At 32.9% G+C, this 19,655-nt stretch overlaps 1 protein-coding gene across 2 annotated transcripts; it reads right to left on the bottom strand.

The window, feature by feature from the left end:
• Positions 1-1,346: 1,346 nt before the first annotated feature.
• Positions 1,347-4,533, bottom strand: LOC145097922 (S-adenosyl-L-methionine-dependent methyltransferases superfamily protein). 2 transcript variants are annotated; one of them, XM_079035593.1, is made up of 8 exons: positions 4,405-4,533; positions 3,976-4,312; positions 3,724-3,888; positions 3,464-3,646; positions 2,792-3,386; positions 2,604-2,716; positions 2,301-2,521; positions 1,347-1,870 (listed from the first exon to the last, which is right to left on the bottom strand). In XM_079035593.1, the coding sequence occupies exons 2-8, from the start codon at positions 4,222-4,224 to the stop codon at positions 1,549-1,551; spliced, it is 1,848 nt and encodes a 615-aa protein (XP_078891719.1). In that variant the 5' UTR covers positions 4,225-4,312; positions 4,405-4,533; the 3' UTR covers positions 1,347-1,548. The 2 variants fall into 2 exon arrangements, with proteins under 2 accessions (XP_078891719.1, XP_078891718.1); XM_079035592.1 differs by having other exon boundaries at positions 3,976-4,531.
• Positions 4,534-19,655: the final 15,122 nt, after the last annotated feature.

Consider the following 19,655-nt stretch of genomic DNA (forward strand, 5'->3'; position numbering starts at 1 on the left):
ATATCCTCGTTTATTTCTCGTCTTCATGCTGAGTTTCGTATTAAAGATCTTGGGCGGCTAAATTACTTTCTTGGCCTCGAAGCCGTGCATCATTCTAGTGGCCTGTTTCTGTGTCAGGCCAAGTATGCTCATGACATTGTCTCATGTGTCGGTCTTCTTCATGCCAAACCGGTGCCTACTCCTCTTGCTGCCAATACCGTTTTGGTTCATGACGGTCCTGCCTTTGCCGATCCCACCCTCTTCCGCTCGTTGGTTGGCGCTCTACAATATTTGACCATTACTTGCCCCGACATTTCCTATGCGGTTAACCAACTTAGCCAGTTTCTTGCTGCTCCAACCGAGGCTCATTTTCAAGCGGTCAAACGCCTTCTTCGCTATGTCAAGGGTACTCTATCGTTGGCCTCACCTTCACACGCCCTCGGTCTGTTGCCATTGTTGGTTATTCTGATGCCGATTGGGCCCGGTGTCTTGAAACTTGCCGCTCTACTTATAGGTACTCGATATTCCTGGGGGGTAATCTTGTATCATGGAGCGCTAAGAAACAGCCCACAGTTTCCTGCTCCAGTTGTGAGTCTGAATATCGAGCCATGGCGAATACGACAGCTGAAATTATTTGGATTACTCATCTGTTACAAGAGTTATATGCTTTGCCCACCGGTCGTCCTACACTTCTTTGTGATAATCAGAGTGCATTATTTCTCACTCAAAATCCAGTCGCTCACAAACATGCTAAACACATTGACCTTGACTATCATTTTGTTCGCGAGCTAGTTGCATCCGGAAAACTGGTCACCATGTTTGTTCCTACCAAGCTTCAAGTCGCTGACATCTTCACCAAGAGTCTTCCTCAACCGCAGTTTGAGCAGTTTCGTCGCATGTTGCGCCTTGGGTCACCGCCTCTTGCTTGAGGGGGGATATTAGCCTAGCTTATATTTATGTAAACTATTAGATTTATTGTATACTTGAGGGGTGTATACTGTATCATTTTCTAGTATTTATATAAGATAACTCCCCTGCCTATTGGTGTGGTATTCCATTCATTACAAAAGGGTTGGTTTAATGTAATTGGTTGAATCGTAGCAAAAATGCACGTCATCGTATACTTGAGGGGTGTATACTGTATCATTTTCTAGTATTTATATAAGATAACTCCCCTGCCTATTGGTGTGGTATTCCATTCATTACAAAAGGATTGGTTTAATGTAATTGGTTGAATCGTAGCAAAAATGCACATCATAGAGATAGAATCTAATGGTGTGCATCATAATGTGTCATACAATTTTACCATTTTCCTATTGTACTATACATGATATACATGTGAACTTGATAAAATTAGATGTTAAAAATACACTAAACAAGATTTCCATAGATATGAAAAATGTTGAGATACATTAAGAAGAATTAAACTAAAAAACTAGTTACTTCAATTTTTTTATCTAATTCCTTCTTTACTCAAATCCCAATGATTTACAACCAAAATTTTCAACATATATCCAATCACATCATCTCCCTAAATTCATTTTAAACATTCTTAAAAGAAATCCATTTTTATAAAATTTCATCATCATCATCATCTCCCCATAGTTGTTTTCTGGCAATTACAACGCGTTCGTCGTTTAAAGAAAGAGGATCAATTTTTGGTTCAACCTCTAATGAATATCCATCCCATTTTAGAGCTGTCAAGAACTTTCTTATATGGTCAACTATAGATGATTTGTCTCTTATGATCACAAATCCTTCTGGCCTTAACATTCGATCCATTTCAATTAATAAATCTTCAACACTACAACCTCGATCTTGAATTTCTGAAAAAACTCTCCATGCATGAAGTAGGTCATAAGTTCTTGGATATGTTGAAAAAGATTCACACCTGCAACACCCATTATTCTAATTTTAACAAATTTGTCATCTTTATCTTCAAAAGGTTAATGGGTCAACCTGGATAGACCCACTTTGACCCATTAGTCAACCCACCCATTTGTATGTGGATACGTTGAAAAAGATTCACATATGCAACACCCATTATTCTAATTTTAACAAATTTGTCATCTTTATCTGAAAAAGATTAATGGGTATGTTTAAAAAAGAAATAGGTCAACTCGGATCGACGGCCCGTTTTGACTTTAGTGAAAATACTCATTTTGACCCATTAGTCAACCCACCCATTTGGATGTGGATATGTTGAAAAAGATTCACACACGAAACACCCATTGTTAAAACTTCAACATATTTATCATCAAAGGGTTAATGGGTATTAAAAAAAAAAGATTTTGAGGGAGTTAAATGTAAAAAGTGCATACCAATCATGAACTGTTCCAATTAATCCTCTGTCATAAACAATCTTCAACCTTGAAGACATGTTTACAGGAGCAACATTCATCACCCAAACATCTTTCTCCTTAAGAGCAGCAGCAAATCCACCAAGATTTGAGTTCATATCCATCACATTTCTAATGGAATTTTTCTGTATCACAGATCTCATCTGCTTCCAGTACTCCATCACTCTATGATGCCATGTATCCTGCGTCATATAACATAATTACTTCATAAACCAATTATCAACAAAAAAGTTTACTTCTTTTTCATTTATTTTAGATACTTACACTGTCTTCTTGAAACTGATCAACACTAACACCAATTTCATCAAGGCGAGGTGGTGGGCCCGTAAGCCTACTTGGCCATGGTTCAAGCCCACTCCCTTTTCCTTTATGCATCTCTATATTACAAAAAAAAATGCATCCAAAATGTGAATTTGTATTCAAGTAGCAATATTATAACAAAATAAACTTACTTGTAGTGTATTGGGTAATGCAAGCCTTCATATGCACATTCCAACTCACATCAGGATCATTATCTGAGCTGCATAGAGGAGGGTTGGTTCCTAATGGTCTTTTAAGGTAACAGCTGTTACTTAAAGATTTGGCCCAAATAACAGTTTGATCTCTTCTTGAAACAACTCTCCAACACATTCTTCTTAATAGATCATGCATAGAATTCCAAATCCTTCTATTTTCAGGATCATGTGCGTATGCTTCTGGTGAAGAGTACACAAAATAGCCTCCTGGTCTAAGTAATCTGTCCAATTCCAGGAGTAGAATCCCATCTCTTTGAAGCCAATCAATCCTACAACGTGAACAATGAGCCATTTCAAATGATCTACTTGGGTATGGAAGTCTTTTGGTACCCAAGACTCCTAATGTTGATGGAATCCCACGTTCAAGTGCAAATTGGATTTGATTTTGATGTACATCATTTGGTGCTAAAGACATGGCTATGATTCCTAGGGGTAAAAGATAAGCTCCAAAACTTGCTACCCCACATCCCACATCAAGAACAGTTCGGATGTTTCCTCCATTGTTGAGCTTGTCACCAGGAAACTTGAGCATCTATACAATGAATCATGATTATGCAAGTTAAAGGATGCCCTAATTTGACAAAAAAGACATTGATAAAGGTGACCTACAGATGCAATGGAAGCTATGTACTTATCAGCACCAGAATGAAAATGAGTTCCTCCGCCAGGAAACCTGATTTTTTCTCCCATCACTATCATCCAATTTTGATCGGATTTCTCCTGCGCAAGATGTGTATGGGGTATATTTGCCTTCCAAACCTCATCTCTACTTTCCGGCCACCTGATTGGGATCTGGAATTATAACGCTAATCACATTGAACGCTTTGGAGATCTGAACTGGAAGGAAACAGAGAAGAATCATAACTAACCTTGTATCCAGATGGAGGCGGAATTAGACAATTGTATCGTCGTTCTGCAGGCGGACAATGTCGTTCATAATGCTCCATTAGAGTCAAATTAAGCTTCAACTTCAATTGGTAGATAAGATGTCTATCCAAACAAGGTATCAACTCCGAGTGTCGAGTATCACAAACCTTCAAACCAAACGAACAAAAAATCAATGTTAATCAAATCAATGTACTGATTCTAGAAATCTATAACAATCCTCATAAACAACTTACAGGTAAGCTTTTGGGAACCTCGGGGTTTTGTTCTTGATCTTCAAACAATTCATCGAAATAATCACGTTTAGGTCGAAAACTTCCGGTGATCGGATCCGTACCATCGTCCAAACTAATAACTTCTTCCGCTCCAGGAGCAAATGTCGAACCATTGTACAAACAAATCAATCCGAGCACTGCAATTAGTCCTAGCAAAACATGCTTCAATAATCTTTTCCGGCGAATGAGTTCGCTAACAGTTGACTTCATTTTCCTGTTAGATACAGAACAACCGCTGGTTCACTCCCGGAGCTATGATTTCAGCTTGCTTTTACGATGAAAACCCTAGCTGTAAATCCTTTATTTTCCAAAGAACCAAACAAGGAATCTATTAGTTCACTGTGGGTGCTGCTTAAAATCTAAATTATTTATGGCAAGTTGCAGACATACACGCTTATAAAATTCGAAATATCTCACTGGGTGTGTGGGTGTGTATGTGGGAGAGAGTGACAGACGCCGGCGTTGGAAGTCGGACAGCCAATGTCCGCCGCTGATGTGTGATCTAGTTTGGAATATGTAAGGAAAAGCCTTTGGACTTTTCTTTTCATATTTACAGTTACCACCCCTAATTGTTTGAGAAAACTAACTTTCATTCCCTTTAATATGTTGATGATTATACAAATTCGGATTGATAATTTAGGGGTGGCAAATTAATATGGATCTTTTTAAAATTTATGGATATTATCTAAAAAGGTTTTCGATTTATATGGAATATCTAAAATCGACACTTTTTTTTTTTACTGTTTTGCTCTTATTATTATTATTTTTTTTAACATTTTTTTTGTTTGTTTTAGTACTTAAACAATTATAAATAAAATAAAATAAAATCCCACCCCTTCAATAATTAAACAATTATAAATAAAAAAAATGAAATCACCAACCACTCACAAATAAGGAGGGTGTGGGAGGGACTCTTTCCTCACTTTTAGTGGATCATATCTCTTTTTCCTTTATTTTCCTTTCCCTCACCAAAAAGCCAAGGAATGGGTGGGAAGTTTTTCCCTCACTTTCTTTTTTTAATATATTTCATACATATATTATACTCATTTTGTACTGAATTAAAAACCATGAATTTTGATATATTTTTTATATTTTTATAGTAGGTATATAATTTTATAAATATTAAAAAAGATAAAAAGAAAAAAATAATAATAATAACTGGCCAATTAGAAGAGGAGAGAGAGTGCGACACTCTCTCCCCCCACCTCTTTTCCAGCACTCTTTTCCCTCATCCACGGAATGGTGTTCAAGAGGAGAAGGAAGCTTTCCTCACCCTATTCCGTCCGGCCTAACATAACTCTCTCTCTCCCTCATCACCACCTTCACCTCTTTTTCTTGATTGTTTTAATTACTTAATTTTACGAATTTGTAAAATCAATCAATTTATAATTATATTTTTCATTTTAATTACTTAATACTTATGTTATTAATTATTAGTTTTATTTTTAATTATTAAATTACTTAATATTTATATTATTATATTATAATTCCTATATTACTATATTTATATTATTAAGTCTGTTAAATTATTAAAACCTAAAAATTCATTTAAAAGATAAGAATGGAAGCCCCTTTTAAAATTTGGAAAGTTATATTTTGTGCGTTGTACATATATTAACTAAATGAATGTCTGCGCGAAATAGCTATATAGTTGAAATTTTTACAAACATATGTTTTTTTTAAATACAACAGTAACGTTGTTGTTAAATTGATATAATATATTGATTATTTTGAATTATATGATAATATATACATCTATTATAACTGTTTAATCTCAATCGTTTGAATAACTTCTAACCGCGAGTTACTCTTGAATAAAATTAAATATAATTATATGGTTTAATGTTATTTATAATTGTTGTTATTGTTAATTAATTTTTAAAATTTATTTGTTTAACGTTTTAATTTCTATCATTATAATTATTCAAAACATCAAACATTGTTTTTTGATTTTACAGGTAACAAAATAATCATTTATATAGAGTTATTTTTAACTATTGTTATTGTAAGTTATTTTAAGCTACTTATTTGAAAACTTTTAACGATTATAAAAATATCTTTAGAAAATATTTTAGTTAAATTGATATTACAAATTAATTTTTGCATTTAGCACTATAATTTATCACTTTTAACTATTCACAAAATATTCTTTGGGTTTTTTAAGTGGAACTGAAATTTATATTTAAGTTAACACTATAATGTTATATTTAAATTAACGCTTTAAGTATTTTCTTCAAATTGTTCAAAAGTTGTAGCTTTAAACCGGTAATGGTTTAGATACATCAACATATTAAATCTAATTAATTAAGTATAATATGTTAAAAGTGAAAGACATAACTTTATAAGTAGAAATAAATATATTATTTTAATATTGAAATTTAGTTTATTTATGATTACGCTTTAGGTTTGATATTTATTTAACCTTATTAACCAACTTATAATCATTATTAGAAAGACAGTACAACTTATCACTTTTAACTATTTTCAAAATATTCATTGGGTTGTTTAAGTTAAACTAAATTTTATATTTAAGTTAACCCTGTAATGTTAGATAATTTAAGTATTTTATACAAATTGTTCAAAAGTTGTAGCTTTAAAATGATAATGGTTTACATTCAACAATATATTAAAACTAATAAATTATGTATAACATGTTAAAAGTTAAAAACATAATTTTATAAGTAGAAGTAAAGATATTCTTTTAATATTGAAATTTAGTTTATATATGATTACACTTTAGGTTTAATATTTATTTAACCTTATTAACCAACTTATAATCATTATTATAAAAAATTGAAAACTCATGGGAGTTTCAAATGAATGTGGTGAAAGGAAAAATGCATGGGAGTTTCAAATGAATGTGGTAAAAAGAAAAATGCTTCCTTTATGAGTATATTAGACGAATTATCGCGCATTGTGCATTGTAGGTTAAAAATATATTGTTAAAATGTTGAAAAATATATGTTTAAAATGGTTATGTTATTGACATTAACTTTGACATAATATTTTGAACAATATTATACATTGACATCAACCCACCTACCTCATTAATAAAACTAAATATAATTATCTATTTAATATTATTTCAAAAAAATTGTTATGATTAATTAATTTAAAACTTTACTTATGCGATTATTTTCTAATTTCAATAATGATGTTCATTTAAAATACAATTTATTTATTGTTAACGTTGTGTAATTTATAAATTGATGTTATTATCATTTAAAATTATTGTTCTTTAGTTTTAAACAACTTATTGTTATAATAAGTTAAAGAAGACTTTTAAGAAACACTTACCTTTAAAATCAAAAAACAAAGTTTGATGTTTTAAATAATTATAATGATAGAAATTAAAACACAAAGCAAATAAAATTTAAAAAATTAATAAACAATAACAACAACTATAAATAACATTAAACCATATATTATATTTAATTTTATTCATGTGTAACTTACGGATAGAAGTCATTTAAACGATTGATATTATGCAATTATAATATATGTATATATTATCATATAAGTTGCGCAAAAACACTTATATAGCTGAAGTCTTTACAAATATATGTTTTTTTAAAATATAACAATAACGTTGTTGTTGAATTTGATATAATAATTTATATACTAAATTAATATAATATATTGATTATTTTGAATTATATGGTAATATATACATCTATTATAACTTCGTAATCTCAATTGTTTGAATGACTTCTACCCACGAGTTACACATGAATAAAATTAAATATAATATATGGTTTAATGTTATTTATATTTGTTGTTATTGTTAATTAATTTTTTAAAATTTATTTGTTTAATGTTTTAATTTCTATCATTGTAATTATTTAAAACATCAAACATTATTTTTTGATTTTACAAGTAACAATATAATCATTTATATAGAGTTATTTTTAACTATTATTATTGTAAGTTATTTTAAGCTACTTATTTGGAAATTTTTAACGATTATAAAAATATATTTTAAAAATATTTTAGTTAAATTGAGATTACAATTTAGTGTTTGCATTTATCACTACAATTTATCGCTTTTAACTATTTATAAAATATTCTTTGGTTTTTTAAGTGGAATTAAATTTATATTTAAGTTGACATTGTAATGCGCAAAAACACATATATAATTGAAGTCTTTACATATATATATTTTTCAATATAACAATAACGTTGTTGTTAAATTTGATATAATAATTCGTATACTAAATTGATATAATATATTGATTATTTTGAATTATATGATAATATATACATCTATTATAACTTCATAATCTCAATCGTTTAAATGAATTCTACCAGCGAGTTACACATGAATAAAATTAAATATAATATATGGTTTAATGTTATTTATAATTGTTGTTGTCATTAATTAATTTTTTAAAATTTATTTGCTTAATGTTTTAATTTCTATCATATGAATTATTTAAAATATCAAACATTGTTTTTTGTTTTTTAAGGTAACAATATAATCATTTATATAAAATTATTTTTAAATATTATTATTGTAAGTTATTTTAAGCTACTTATTTGAAAACTCTTAACGGTTATAAAAATATATTTAGGAAATATTTAGTTAAATTTAGATTACAATTTAGTTTTTGCATTTATCACTACAATTTATCACTTTTAACTATTTACAAAATATTCTTTGATTTTTTTAAATGGAACTGAAATTATATTAAGCTGACATTGTAATGTTATATTTAAATTAACAATATAAGTATTTTGTTCAAACTGTTCAAAAGTTGTAGCTTTAAACTGATATGGTTTACATATAACAACATTTTAAATCTAATAAATTAAGTATAATATATTAAAAATTAAAGACATAACTTTATAAGTAGAAATAAATATATTATTTTAAAATTGAAATTTAGTTTATTTCTAATTACACTTTAGGTTTGATATTTATTTAACCTTATTAACCAACTTATAATCTTTATTAGAAAGACCCTACAATTTGTCACTTTTAACTATTTACAAAATATTTTTTGGGTTGTTTAAGTTAAACTAAAATTTATATTTAAGTTGACCCCATAATGTTATATTTAAATTAATAATTTAAGTATTTTATACAAATTGTTTCAAAATTGTATCTTTAAAATGATAATGGTTAACATCCAACAATATATTTAAACTAACAAATTAAATATAATATGTTAAAAGTTAAAAAACATAACTTTATAAGTAAAAGTAAAAATATAATTTTAATATTGAAATTTAGTTTATATATGATTACACTTTAGGTTTGATATTTATTTAATCTAATTAAGCAAATTATAATTATTATTAGAAATAAATTGAAAAGTCATGGGAGTTTCAAATGAATGTGGTGAAAGAAAAAATGCATGAGAGTTTTAAATGAATGTGGTGAAAGGAAAAATGTTTCCTTTATAAGAATACTAGGCATAACTTCGTGCGTTGCGCAAGAATGCATTTAATGTTGGATTAGTGTCTAAGCCCGTAACTATATTTGGTATGTACTTGACCCGGTTGTGCATGGTCCTTTTGGGTTGCCTTCACCGAAGCAACTTGACAGGGTAATTTGATAAGAAAGAGAGGATAATATGATTTATTAATATATTATAAGAATAATATATTGAAGGAGAAATCATATTTATTTAGTTAGTATTAGTCATAAATTAATTAGGAATTAATTTGGTGACTAAAAGAGACTAATTGAATAAAGGGGCATAAACTGTCAAATGTGTGATAGTTGAGTTTTGGGCTGGGAAACCTAATGGACTAAGGGGGAATGAAATTATGATGAAGGATCATCATATTTTCGTCCAAGGCCTTATTCCAGAAGGATCCTTGGGCTGTTTGGTGACTAAGTTGTCTATTAGGGTTTAGACTGAAACCCTAGCAGCCTACAGTATAAATAAGAACCCTAGCCTTCCATTTATCCCAAGAGAAACCCTATACCGAAATTAAGCTTCCTCCCTCCTCTCTCAAAGTTGTCTTCTTGCTTGTGGTGTTTGTAAGTCATTAGAGGAGTTACACTTGTGACGCTAAGCTCGAGAACAAGAAGATCCAAAGGATTTCAAGCCAACTGAAAGAGGTAATCACTTAGATCTGTTCTTATAGTGTTAATTTTGAATTTTGTATGCTAGATTAGGGTTTGCAAGTCTTGGATTGATGCCAAAATCTTTTTTTTATAATAAAATCCAATTTTATTGTATGCAAATGATTATCCTTACCAAAGCAAAAGATAATTTCAAATCTTTTGAATAATAGTTTCCTTATATGATAAATATGGATTATTTAAATTATTTGGTAATTTTCTTGTGACTAAAATTGGATTAGGTCAAATATAGATAATCATAAAATTAATTGTTTTATTTATCTTATTTGTTATTTGATCCATTGTGTTTTGAAAAGTTCAAAACTTGTCCTCAAGTTTTGAAATTTAAATTTTATGATTAAAAGTTTAATTTTGAATGATTTAAATTTCAAATCCTTAGAATTTTACAAGTTTAAAATTCAACCCTATACTATTATTACAAGATTAATTAACATATATGTATAAGAATAAGCTAGTCTTATCGCTAGTAGGCCTCATTCACGAAGTCAGTCTATAAGGTGGGTATAAGGTTGCTGCCTATAAAATGACGCTTAATGGGTGTACACTCACACCCACCGCTTGCTTGACTGGTGGAGGGTCGTTAGCCGAATGGATATGATAGGGCACTTAATTCCTCATTATAAGTATAATGAATTTACAAAGTAACTATAATGTTTTACAAATTCCCAATCTTAGTTACTTTAGGGTAAAATGTGAAAATGATGTTATTCCATGGAATTACACTTTGAACTTTTGTCAATCATTAGTGGAGCATGTGTGGTTAACCGGAACATTAATTTGGGATTGACATTGGTGGCGAAGGGTGGCTCGATGTTTCTCATAGATCAATGGAGCGTGTGTGGTTTACCGGCACATTGATTTGGTGATAGAGACATTGGGTGCACCATGTTGATTCGCATGGTTATTCACGACTTGTTTGCGATCCTCGGTATCCCAGTCGCAAATTTGAAGTGCATATCGAGATTTAAACATGTCATTGAAAAGTTCAATGAATCTCAAAGATCTAGGAGTTTTCAAATACATTTAAAACTTAATTTCATTTCGTTTTTCACGGTGGAAATTAGTGAATCGTCATTCACTTACCTTCAAATTATTTACTTTTAGAGTATGGCATCCCTTTCTAAGTTGTAAATAATGTTGTTGGATCCTAGCCCTATTTTTTCATTTGGGTGTTAAATTGGGGATTTTTTCTAATCAAACTTGTCCTTTTCTATTTTCAGATGTCGGACGCTAACAACACTCCTGCAGCTATTGGTGGATTCTCACTCATGAATTTGTGTGGGAAAGTGATCTTTAATGGCAACAACTTCAACGAGTGGATCCGAAACATCCGAATGATCACTCGATAGGAGGACAAAGAGTATGTCCTCGACGAGAAGCTTGAAAAGATCAATCCAGAAACTACCACTGCTGAAGAAATCACTGCCTTTGAGGCTCATGAACGTGATGCAACGAAGGTTCATTGCATCATGCTTGCGACTATAAACGCAGAACTCCAGAAGTCATATGAGGACATGTATCCATTCGAGATGCATCAAGTTTTAATGGATAGGTATCACCAAAGCGCGAGGCAAGAGCGTTATGAGATCATCACTAACATGATCACCGCTAAGATGGGGAGCGGAGAATCCTTGACCTCACATCTGCAGAAGATGCCGAGGTATGTTGATCATTTTCTAAAGTTGAATGTTAACTTTGATGAGGATTTGGCTATCGACATCATTCTCCATTCCTTGCCTCCATGCTACAACCAGTTCAGAATGACCTACCACATGAACAAAGAGGAGGTCACCTTGAGCAAGCTTCAAGGATTGTTGAGAACTGCTGAGTGCAACCTAAAGGATAAATCTATTGCATCAACTCCTACTGATTCGGCCCCTGTGTTGGCAATAGGGCAAGGAAGAGGTAAGAAGAGGAAGGCTCCGTCTAAGAGCCACCAAAAGGGAATGTCCCAAGATGGTTCCTATTTTAGCGGAACCAAAGCAGGTCCTGCTAAGCCCTCCTCCGACCCTAAGCAAGCAGAGTGTTTTTATTGCCACGAAAAGGGCCACTGGAAACGAAGCTGCCCCAAATATCTGCAAGATATTGGAGATAGGAAGATAAAGCCCACCTATGCAAGTATGTACTCTATTAAATCTAACGACTCATCACTTGCTACTTCATGGGTTCTTGATACAGGATGTGGTTTCCACATTTGTTTTGTTTTGCAGGGCCTAAAAAGAAGTAGAGAGGTGGAACATGGGAAAATAAACTTGATAATGGGAAACAGAAGATAGTCGCCGGTGACCAAAGTTGGAGTTTATTATTTAGTGTTGAGTAATGGGTTAGGATTAGATTTAAACAATGTTGATATTCGCCAGATATGGCAAGAAACATCATTTCTTTTCATGGATTATATAGACAAGGTTTTAGATATTCATTTGATAATTGTAATGGTTCTATTAATGTTTATTTGAATGGTGTTTTTTTTATTTCAATGCATATCCTTGTAATGGAATATATGAATCTGTGTTGGTTGTAGACAATTTAGGAAATGATGTGTTGAATGTTGATTTGTTTAATAGTTTAGACAAAGCATGCTTGTGGCATTGTCGCCATGGCCATGTGAACAAGAAACACATAGCCCAACTCCAAAAGGATGGAGTGTTGGAGTCATTCGACCTTAGGGACGATAACGTGTGTGAATCTTGTTTGCTTGGGAAGATGACCAAGTCACCCTTTATTGACACTTGTGAAAGGGGTGAGGGTCTATTGGATCTCATACACACCGATGTGTGTGGGCCCTTTAGATCCACCACAAGGGATGCTTGCCGCTGCTACGTGACTTTTACGAATGATTATAGCAGATATGGATATATCTACTTAATCAAGAAAAAGTCAGAAACCTTTGAAAAGTTAAAAGAGTTTAAGAATGAAGTGGAGAATCAGCTAGGCAGGAAAATCAAGATGCTTCGGTCAAACCGAGGAGAGTACCTAAGTCTTGAATTTCACGACTATCTAAAAGAATGCGGAATCGTTTCGTAATTGAGGCCTCCAAGAACGCCGCAATTGAATGGTGTGGCTGAGAGACGTAATCAGACCTTGTTGGACATGGTTCGTTCTATGATGAGTCGGGCTTCATTAACAATAGCTTTGTAGGGGTACGCCTTAGAGATGGCCGCCCATATTCGTAATTTAGTTCCCACAAAGAAATTTGCCAAAACACCTCACGGGATGTGGACAGCGAAAGCTCCCTCGTTGGCACACATCAAGGTTTGGGGTTGTGAGGCTTTCGTAAGACGAGAGACTCACGACAAGCTCGAACCTCGTAGTGAGAAGTGTTATTTCATCGGCTATCCACAGAATTCTTTTGGCTATCTCTTCTACAGACCGAGTGACAATGTTGTCTTCGTTGCGAGGAGAGGGGTTTTATGAGAAAGAGAACTCATAAGCCAAGAGGACTGTGGGAGGCAAATTGATCTTGAAGAGATTCAAGAACAAAGCGATGAAGGGACTTCTAACACTGGCACTCAACCTGAGGAGGAAACTCCTGTTGAACCTATTGACGAATCCTTACCTCTTCGACGTTCCAGTAGGGCTAGTGTTCCACCCCAGTTGTATGGATTCCATATTACCACTGAAGGGGATACATTTATTAGTGATAGTACACTAGTGAATTTGGATGAACCTAGCAGCTACAAGGAAGCCATGGCAGGCCCAGAGTCTGCTAAATGGAAGGAGGCGATGGACAACGAGATTCAGTCCATGTACGACAACAAAGTTTGGAATTTGGTTGATAATGTGTCGGGTCGTAAGACAGTCGGGTGCAAGTGGATCTTCAAGAAGAAAACAGACATGGATGGGAATGTGCAAACTTATAAATCGCGATTGGTTGTGAAGGGCTTTACTCAAACTCCTAGAGTTGACTATGATGAGACCTTCTCACCAGTTGCGAAGATAAAGTCTATTAGGGTGATGCTCGCAATAGCTGCGTTTCATGATTATGAAATATGGCAGATGGATGTAAAAACCGCTTTTCTTAATGGAAAGTTGGCTGAGGATGTTTACATGAATCAGCCAGAGGGTTTTGTCGATGTAGAGCATCCAAATAGAGTGTGTAAGCTTGAGAAATCCATTTATGGATTAAAGCAAGCGTCTTGCAGATGGAATCTTTGTTTTGACGAGAAGGTCAAAGAGTTTGGTTTTCTCCGAAGCAAAGATGAGTCATGTGTGTATGTCAAGGCCAGTGGGAGTATAGTAAGCTTCCTCGTATTGTATGTCGATGAAATACTGCTCATAGGAAATGACGTCTCGACCTTGCAGGAGGTCAAGTCCTGGCTTGGGAAGTGTTTCGCTATGAAGGACCTCGAAGAGGCTGCATATATTCTGGGAATAAGGATAGTAAGAAACAGAAGTGAAAGACTGATAGGACTCAGTCAGGATACATACTTGGATAAGGTACTAAAGCGTTTTAGTATGGAAAATTCCAAGAAAGGGGAGCTGCCAATCCAAAGCAATACCAAGTTGAGTAAGACTTAATGCCCGAGTATAGAGGCAGAAATAACTGATATGAGCTGAGTACCTTACGCTTCCGCAGTTGGCTCTATCATGTACGCTATGACTTGTACTCGCCCTGATGTGGCCTTCGCTTTGAGCATGGTCAGTAGATATTAAGGGAACCCTGGCAGAGCGCATTGGATTGCTATCAAGAATATTCTTCAGTGCCTTCGGAGGACCAAGGAATGGTTTATAGTCCTCGATGGGAGTGATGACTTGAGGGTACGAGGGTACAATGACGCTAGTTTCCAAACGGATCGAGATAATTACCGTTGGCATTCAGGCTGGGTCTTTACCCTTAACGGAGGAGCAGTGACTTGGAAAAATTCCAAGCAGGAGACTGTGGCTGATTCAACGTGTGAATCAGAGTACATTGCAGCAAGTGAAGCGTCGAAAGAGGCAATATGGCTGAAGAACTTCATTGGAGATGTTGGAGTTGTGCAATCCATAAAGGAGCCCATGGAGATTTTCTGTGATAACGAAGGAGCGGTTGCCTTAACCAAGGAACCAAGGGATCACGGCAGATCCAGACATATCGACAGAAAATACCATTTCATTAGACATCGAGTAGAAGAGGGAATCCTCGTAGTGAAGAGGGTATCGTCATAAGATAACCCAGCAGATCCCCTTACGAAGGGACTGAGTAGGGTTAAGCACTTACAACACGCTAGGAGCATTGGGCTGAAGGACGATATAAGTTTAGATTAGATAAGAAACGTGTAATGGATAAATTTGTACTTGACATTTGATGAATAAATAAAGGTGTGTTATTTATAAGTAAAGATACTATCTTGTGTTGATTATTTATCTGTTGTTTCAATTTTGCATGTTTTGACTTCCTGAATAATAAGATTATTCAAACAGTCCACAGTCGCTCATATGTTGGAAGTATATATGAAAGAAGTCTGTCATGAATTTGTTTGTAGATTGTCTAAAAGGTTTTGGACATGGCAAGGTTTGCTGCAAAGTTCATGAGTGCTTATAAATTGTGATTTGAGCATTGGAATAAACCCGCGCTTGCTTGTATCACTTCATGGAATTTATCATGAGTGATCGCAAGACGATAATATCATATAATCTTTAAACCTAGAGATATGGTTATTGTTTATTGGTTAATTGTGCATTGAAAATGCGTAAATGCATCAGTAACTTGATGTTATAAAATATATTGTTGTGTATGATTTAGCCAGTGAATAATAAATGAATATAAGTCAAAGTTTATTTGTTCCTTTTATTCTGAGAAGATAAAAGCGATGTTTGTCCACTTGATGATTTGGTTTGACTTATGTGTCGGGCCCGGTCAGAACAAAGTTGATGTGTTCAAATAAGTTCTATGTCAAACAAATCAGAGAACGAGGAACAATATGCTGAAGAATAAGTATGACTATGTTCCATGTGATTGTCAGCATGATATCTAGAACAGAGGATTAATGATCCCTTTTCTAAAGGACGAGATTTTGATCAGAGCTGACAGCAGCATATAAGAGCTACGATTGCTAAACTGGATTCTGAAGTCATATGTGAGATGTAGTTACTAGACTTATCCAAGTGGGAGACTGTTGGATTAGTGTCTAAGCCCGTAACTATATTTGGTATGTACTTGACCCGGTTGTGCATGGTCCTTTTGGGTTGCTTTCACCGAAGCAACTTGACAGGGTAATTTGATGAGAAAGAGAGGATAATATGATTTATTAATATATTATAAGAATAATATATTAAAGGAGAAATCATATTTATTTAGTTAGTATTAGTCATAAATTAATTAGGAATTAATTTGGTGACTAAAAGAGACCAATTGAATAAAGGGGCATAAACTGTCAAATGTGTGATAGTTGAGTTTTGGGCTGGGAAACCTAATGGACTAAGGGGGAACGAAATTATGATGAAGGATCATCATATTTTCGTCCAAGGCCTTATTCCAGAAGGATCCTTGGGCTGCTTGGTGACTAAGTTGTCCATTAGGGTTTAGACTGAACCCCTAGCAGCCTAGAGTATATATAAGACCCCTAGCCTTCAATTTTCATCCACTTGCTTCCCAAGAGAAACCCTAGGCTGAAATTAAGCTTCCTCCTTCCTCTCTCAAAGTTTCCTTCTTTCTTGTGGTGTTTGTAAGCCATTAGAGGAGTTACACTTGTGACTCTAAGCTCAAGAACAAGAAAATCCAAAGGATTTCAAGCCAATTGAAAGAGGTAATCACTTATATATGTTCTTATAGTGTTAATTTCGAATTTTGTATGCTAGATTAGGGTTTGCAAGTCTTGGATTAATTGCATGTTCAGTAGAGAAACCTAGATCCAAGCATTAGGGTTTGTATGAGCACATAAGATTGTTCTTATGCATAAAACCCTTCATTTAATTGGTTAAAATAATTATGAGAAAAAATAGAAATATGTTAAAATTTACGTTTTTAGTCATGTTTTGGGCATTAACCGAATTATCAAATAACATAAAAATCCATCAGCTTATATTTTGATACTATCTAATATAGTCCAAACCTTATAAACTATATTTTTACTTTTATAATATCCAATATATATTATAAGTTTTTGTATAACATTAATATAATCTAATTTTCTTATGTCCGATATTTTTGGATAAAATAAGAAATAAGTTGTTTTGAATAAGCTATTAATAAACAATATTAAACTAATAAACTTTGTATTACACTATTTATATTACACAAAAACATCCAAGGTTTCATATATGAACTTTCAAATATTAAACGCTGACATTAAGAATGAAGTCATACAAAATATATCATTATACATAAATGTCATCAAGAGTTTTAAAATAAGTCGATTGGTAAATTTGATATTTAATTTTAATTACATATTTTGCAAGGCGTACGTTTCACTTTATGTTGGTGCGCCGAGAATCCTCTTCCTTAATTTGTACCTGAAAAATTAAGGTGAATAGAACTATAAAATAGATATTACTAAACATTAATATAAATAATTAAAAAGTGTATGTGGATCTCCTACCACCGGTTAAAGACAACATACATCTATAGTGGTATCGATTCCTAAGTGAAATTGAATTAGTCATTCTATGTACACCTTGTTTTCAAATTTCATAAACAAATATGAGTAACCAAACATAAAAATGTTATCTGTATGCAGGAAAAATATTTTAGTTAACTAACAAATTAAATAATATAAGTTTAAGAGTTAGGAGTTTCAAAACATTAATATTTTTATTAATCAATCAACTAAGTAACACATGTTGAAATTTTTACAATCATTGTTAAAAAGCATTTGAAATATTAGATTTTAAATGAATTTTGGTTGAAGTGTTTTGACCTCTATTTTATATATATATATATATATATATATATATATATATATATATATATATATAGAGAGAGAGAGAGAGAGAGAGATGGAAAGTATAACATATATATGAGTTTTAATTAATTCTCTTTTTGAAACGGTACAATTACAAAACGAAAAAAACATATTTAAAATATTTAATTAAATATTTTCGACATCACCCTATATAATATATGATCAATATATTAACGATTAAACCACAATATACAACGACTGTATTACAATAATCCAAAAATGAAGAAAATATAAAAAGGAATTAGTATAACAAACTTACAAATTAAAAGCTCCAATATAATAACATATCTCCAAAAGTGGTCATAAGACCTCAACCCAACACAAAAACCTTTAAGCTTGTTTTCTTTCTTAAATTTATATATGATTAAAATGCATGTCTTCCCAAAAGATTTGTTTTTTATAGTAAACTTTTCAATAAATGCTAATTAAACATAATATAATTTATAAAACTTTTGAGTGTTAAATCATGATTAAGAAAACTTTTGAGTTGCATTAGTTAAAGAAGGGGGTTTCAAATGCATGAGATTCAAGTAAAAAATGCTAGCTTTATAAGTATGTATGATAATGAAATGATGATAATGATAATTATAATGATAATGATATAGATGCTGCTAATTTATTATAAACTAAAATGATTTTCCTAGGGAATTGGCGAACATAATGATTGTGTATGTTTCTATTCATGTTGTAAGTCAACGTAACAACTAAGCATAATATTATGAAAAATAGTTGGGCAGCATCTACCAAGCATAATATCATCCTGATGTTAATAGTATAAATATCAAACTAATATTAATACATCAATATAATTATAAAATTAAGCTAGTTGCATTTAACATGTATTCCCCCGTAGAGGTTTTGAAAATGGGGTTGTGAACTCACACTGAGAGTTGAAATTGTTGATGTAGGGTGGACTAGCGGGATCCGAAACTTCAAGAGACGTACAGGTGGAGGGCATGAACTTCGAGGTTGAGAGAGAGGTGCGGGAGGTTTAAGTTGTAATTGTTTGGAGCTTGCTATTTATAGCTAATCTGGAGGTGCAAGACACACAATGCGCGTTGGGAAATTGTATGCGTGCCATAGATCCTGCCACATGTCACCCTCTCCTCATGCCACGTCATCCCATATCTGGATGGATCCAACCGTCATATGCATGGGCCGTACTGCACGTTAGGGATGAAAGGGGGTCCAAACCCGGACCGGATGGACCCGGACCCGGAAAACCCGGAACCGGTTAACGAGATTTTATAGAATCGGAAACCGGACTGGTATATAGGAACCGGTTCCGGTTCGGTTCCGGGTATGGTTCCGAGTAAAGTGGGTCTAGAACCGGAAAACCCGGAAACATCAAAGTGGGTAGGTTGGAACCGGATAAAGTGGGTTTAGAACCGGAAAACCCGAAAAAACCGGAATTTTTTGGTAATTACTTACTACTTAGTGGGTTGAACTTTGAAAATTTTCATATTGATATCCCGACTTTGGGGGACTGTAACATATTGAATACGAAACCACAATTAACAAAATTAGAGTCTAAAATCATGTAAAAGCTCTAAAATACACTTTGGAAAAACCCGCATGTCAATCCGACTTTAAACGAATGAGATATGTTTGTATTAATATTTTCACATAATACAAAGTACAAAAACAAATAGCTGAAAAGTTGAAAA

Source organism: Lactuca serriola, chromosome 4, assembly GCF_051521515.1.
Source record: "Lactuca serriola cultivar US96UC23 chromosome 4, Lser_US96UC23_V15, whole genome shotgun sequence".
In the NCBI taxonomy this organism is placed as follows: Eukaryota; Viridiplantae; Streptophyta; class Magnoliopsida; order Asterales; family Asteraceae; genus Lactuca; species Lactuca serriola.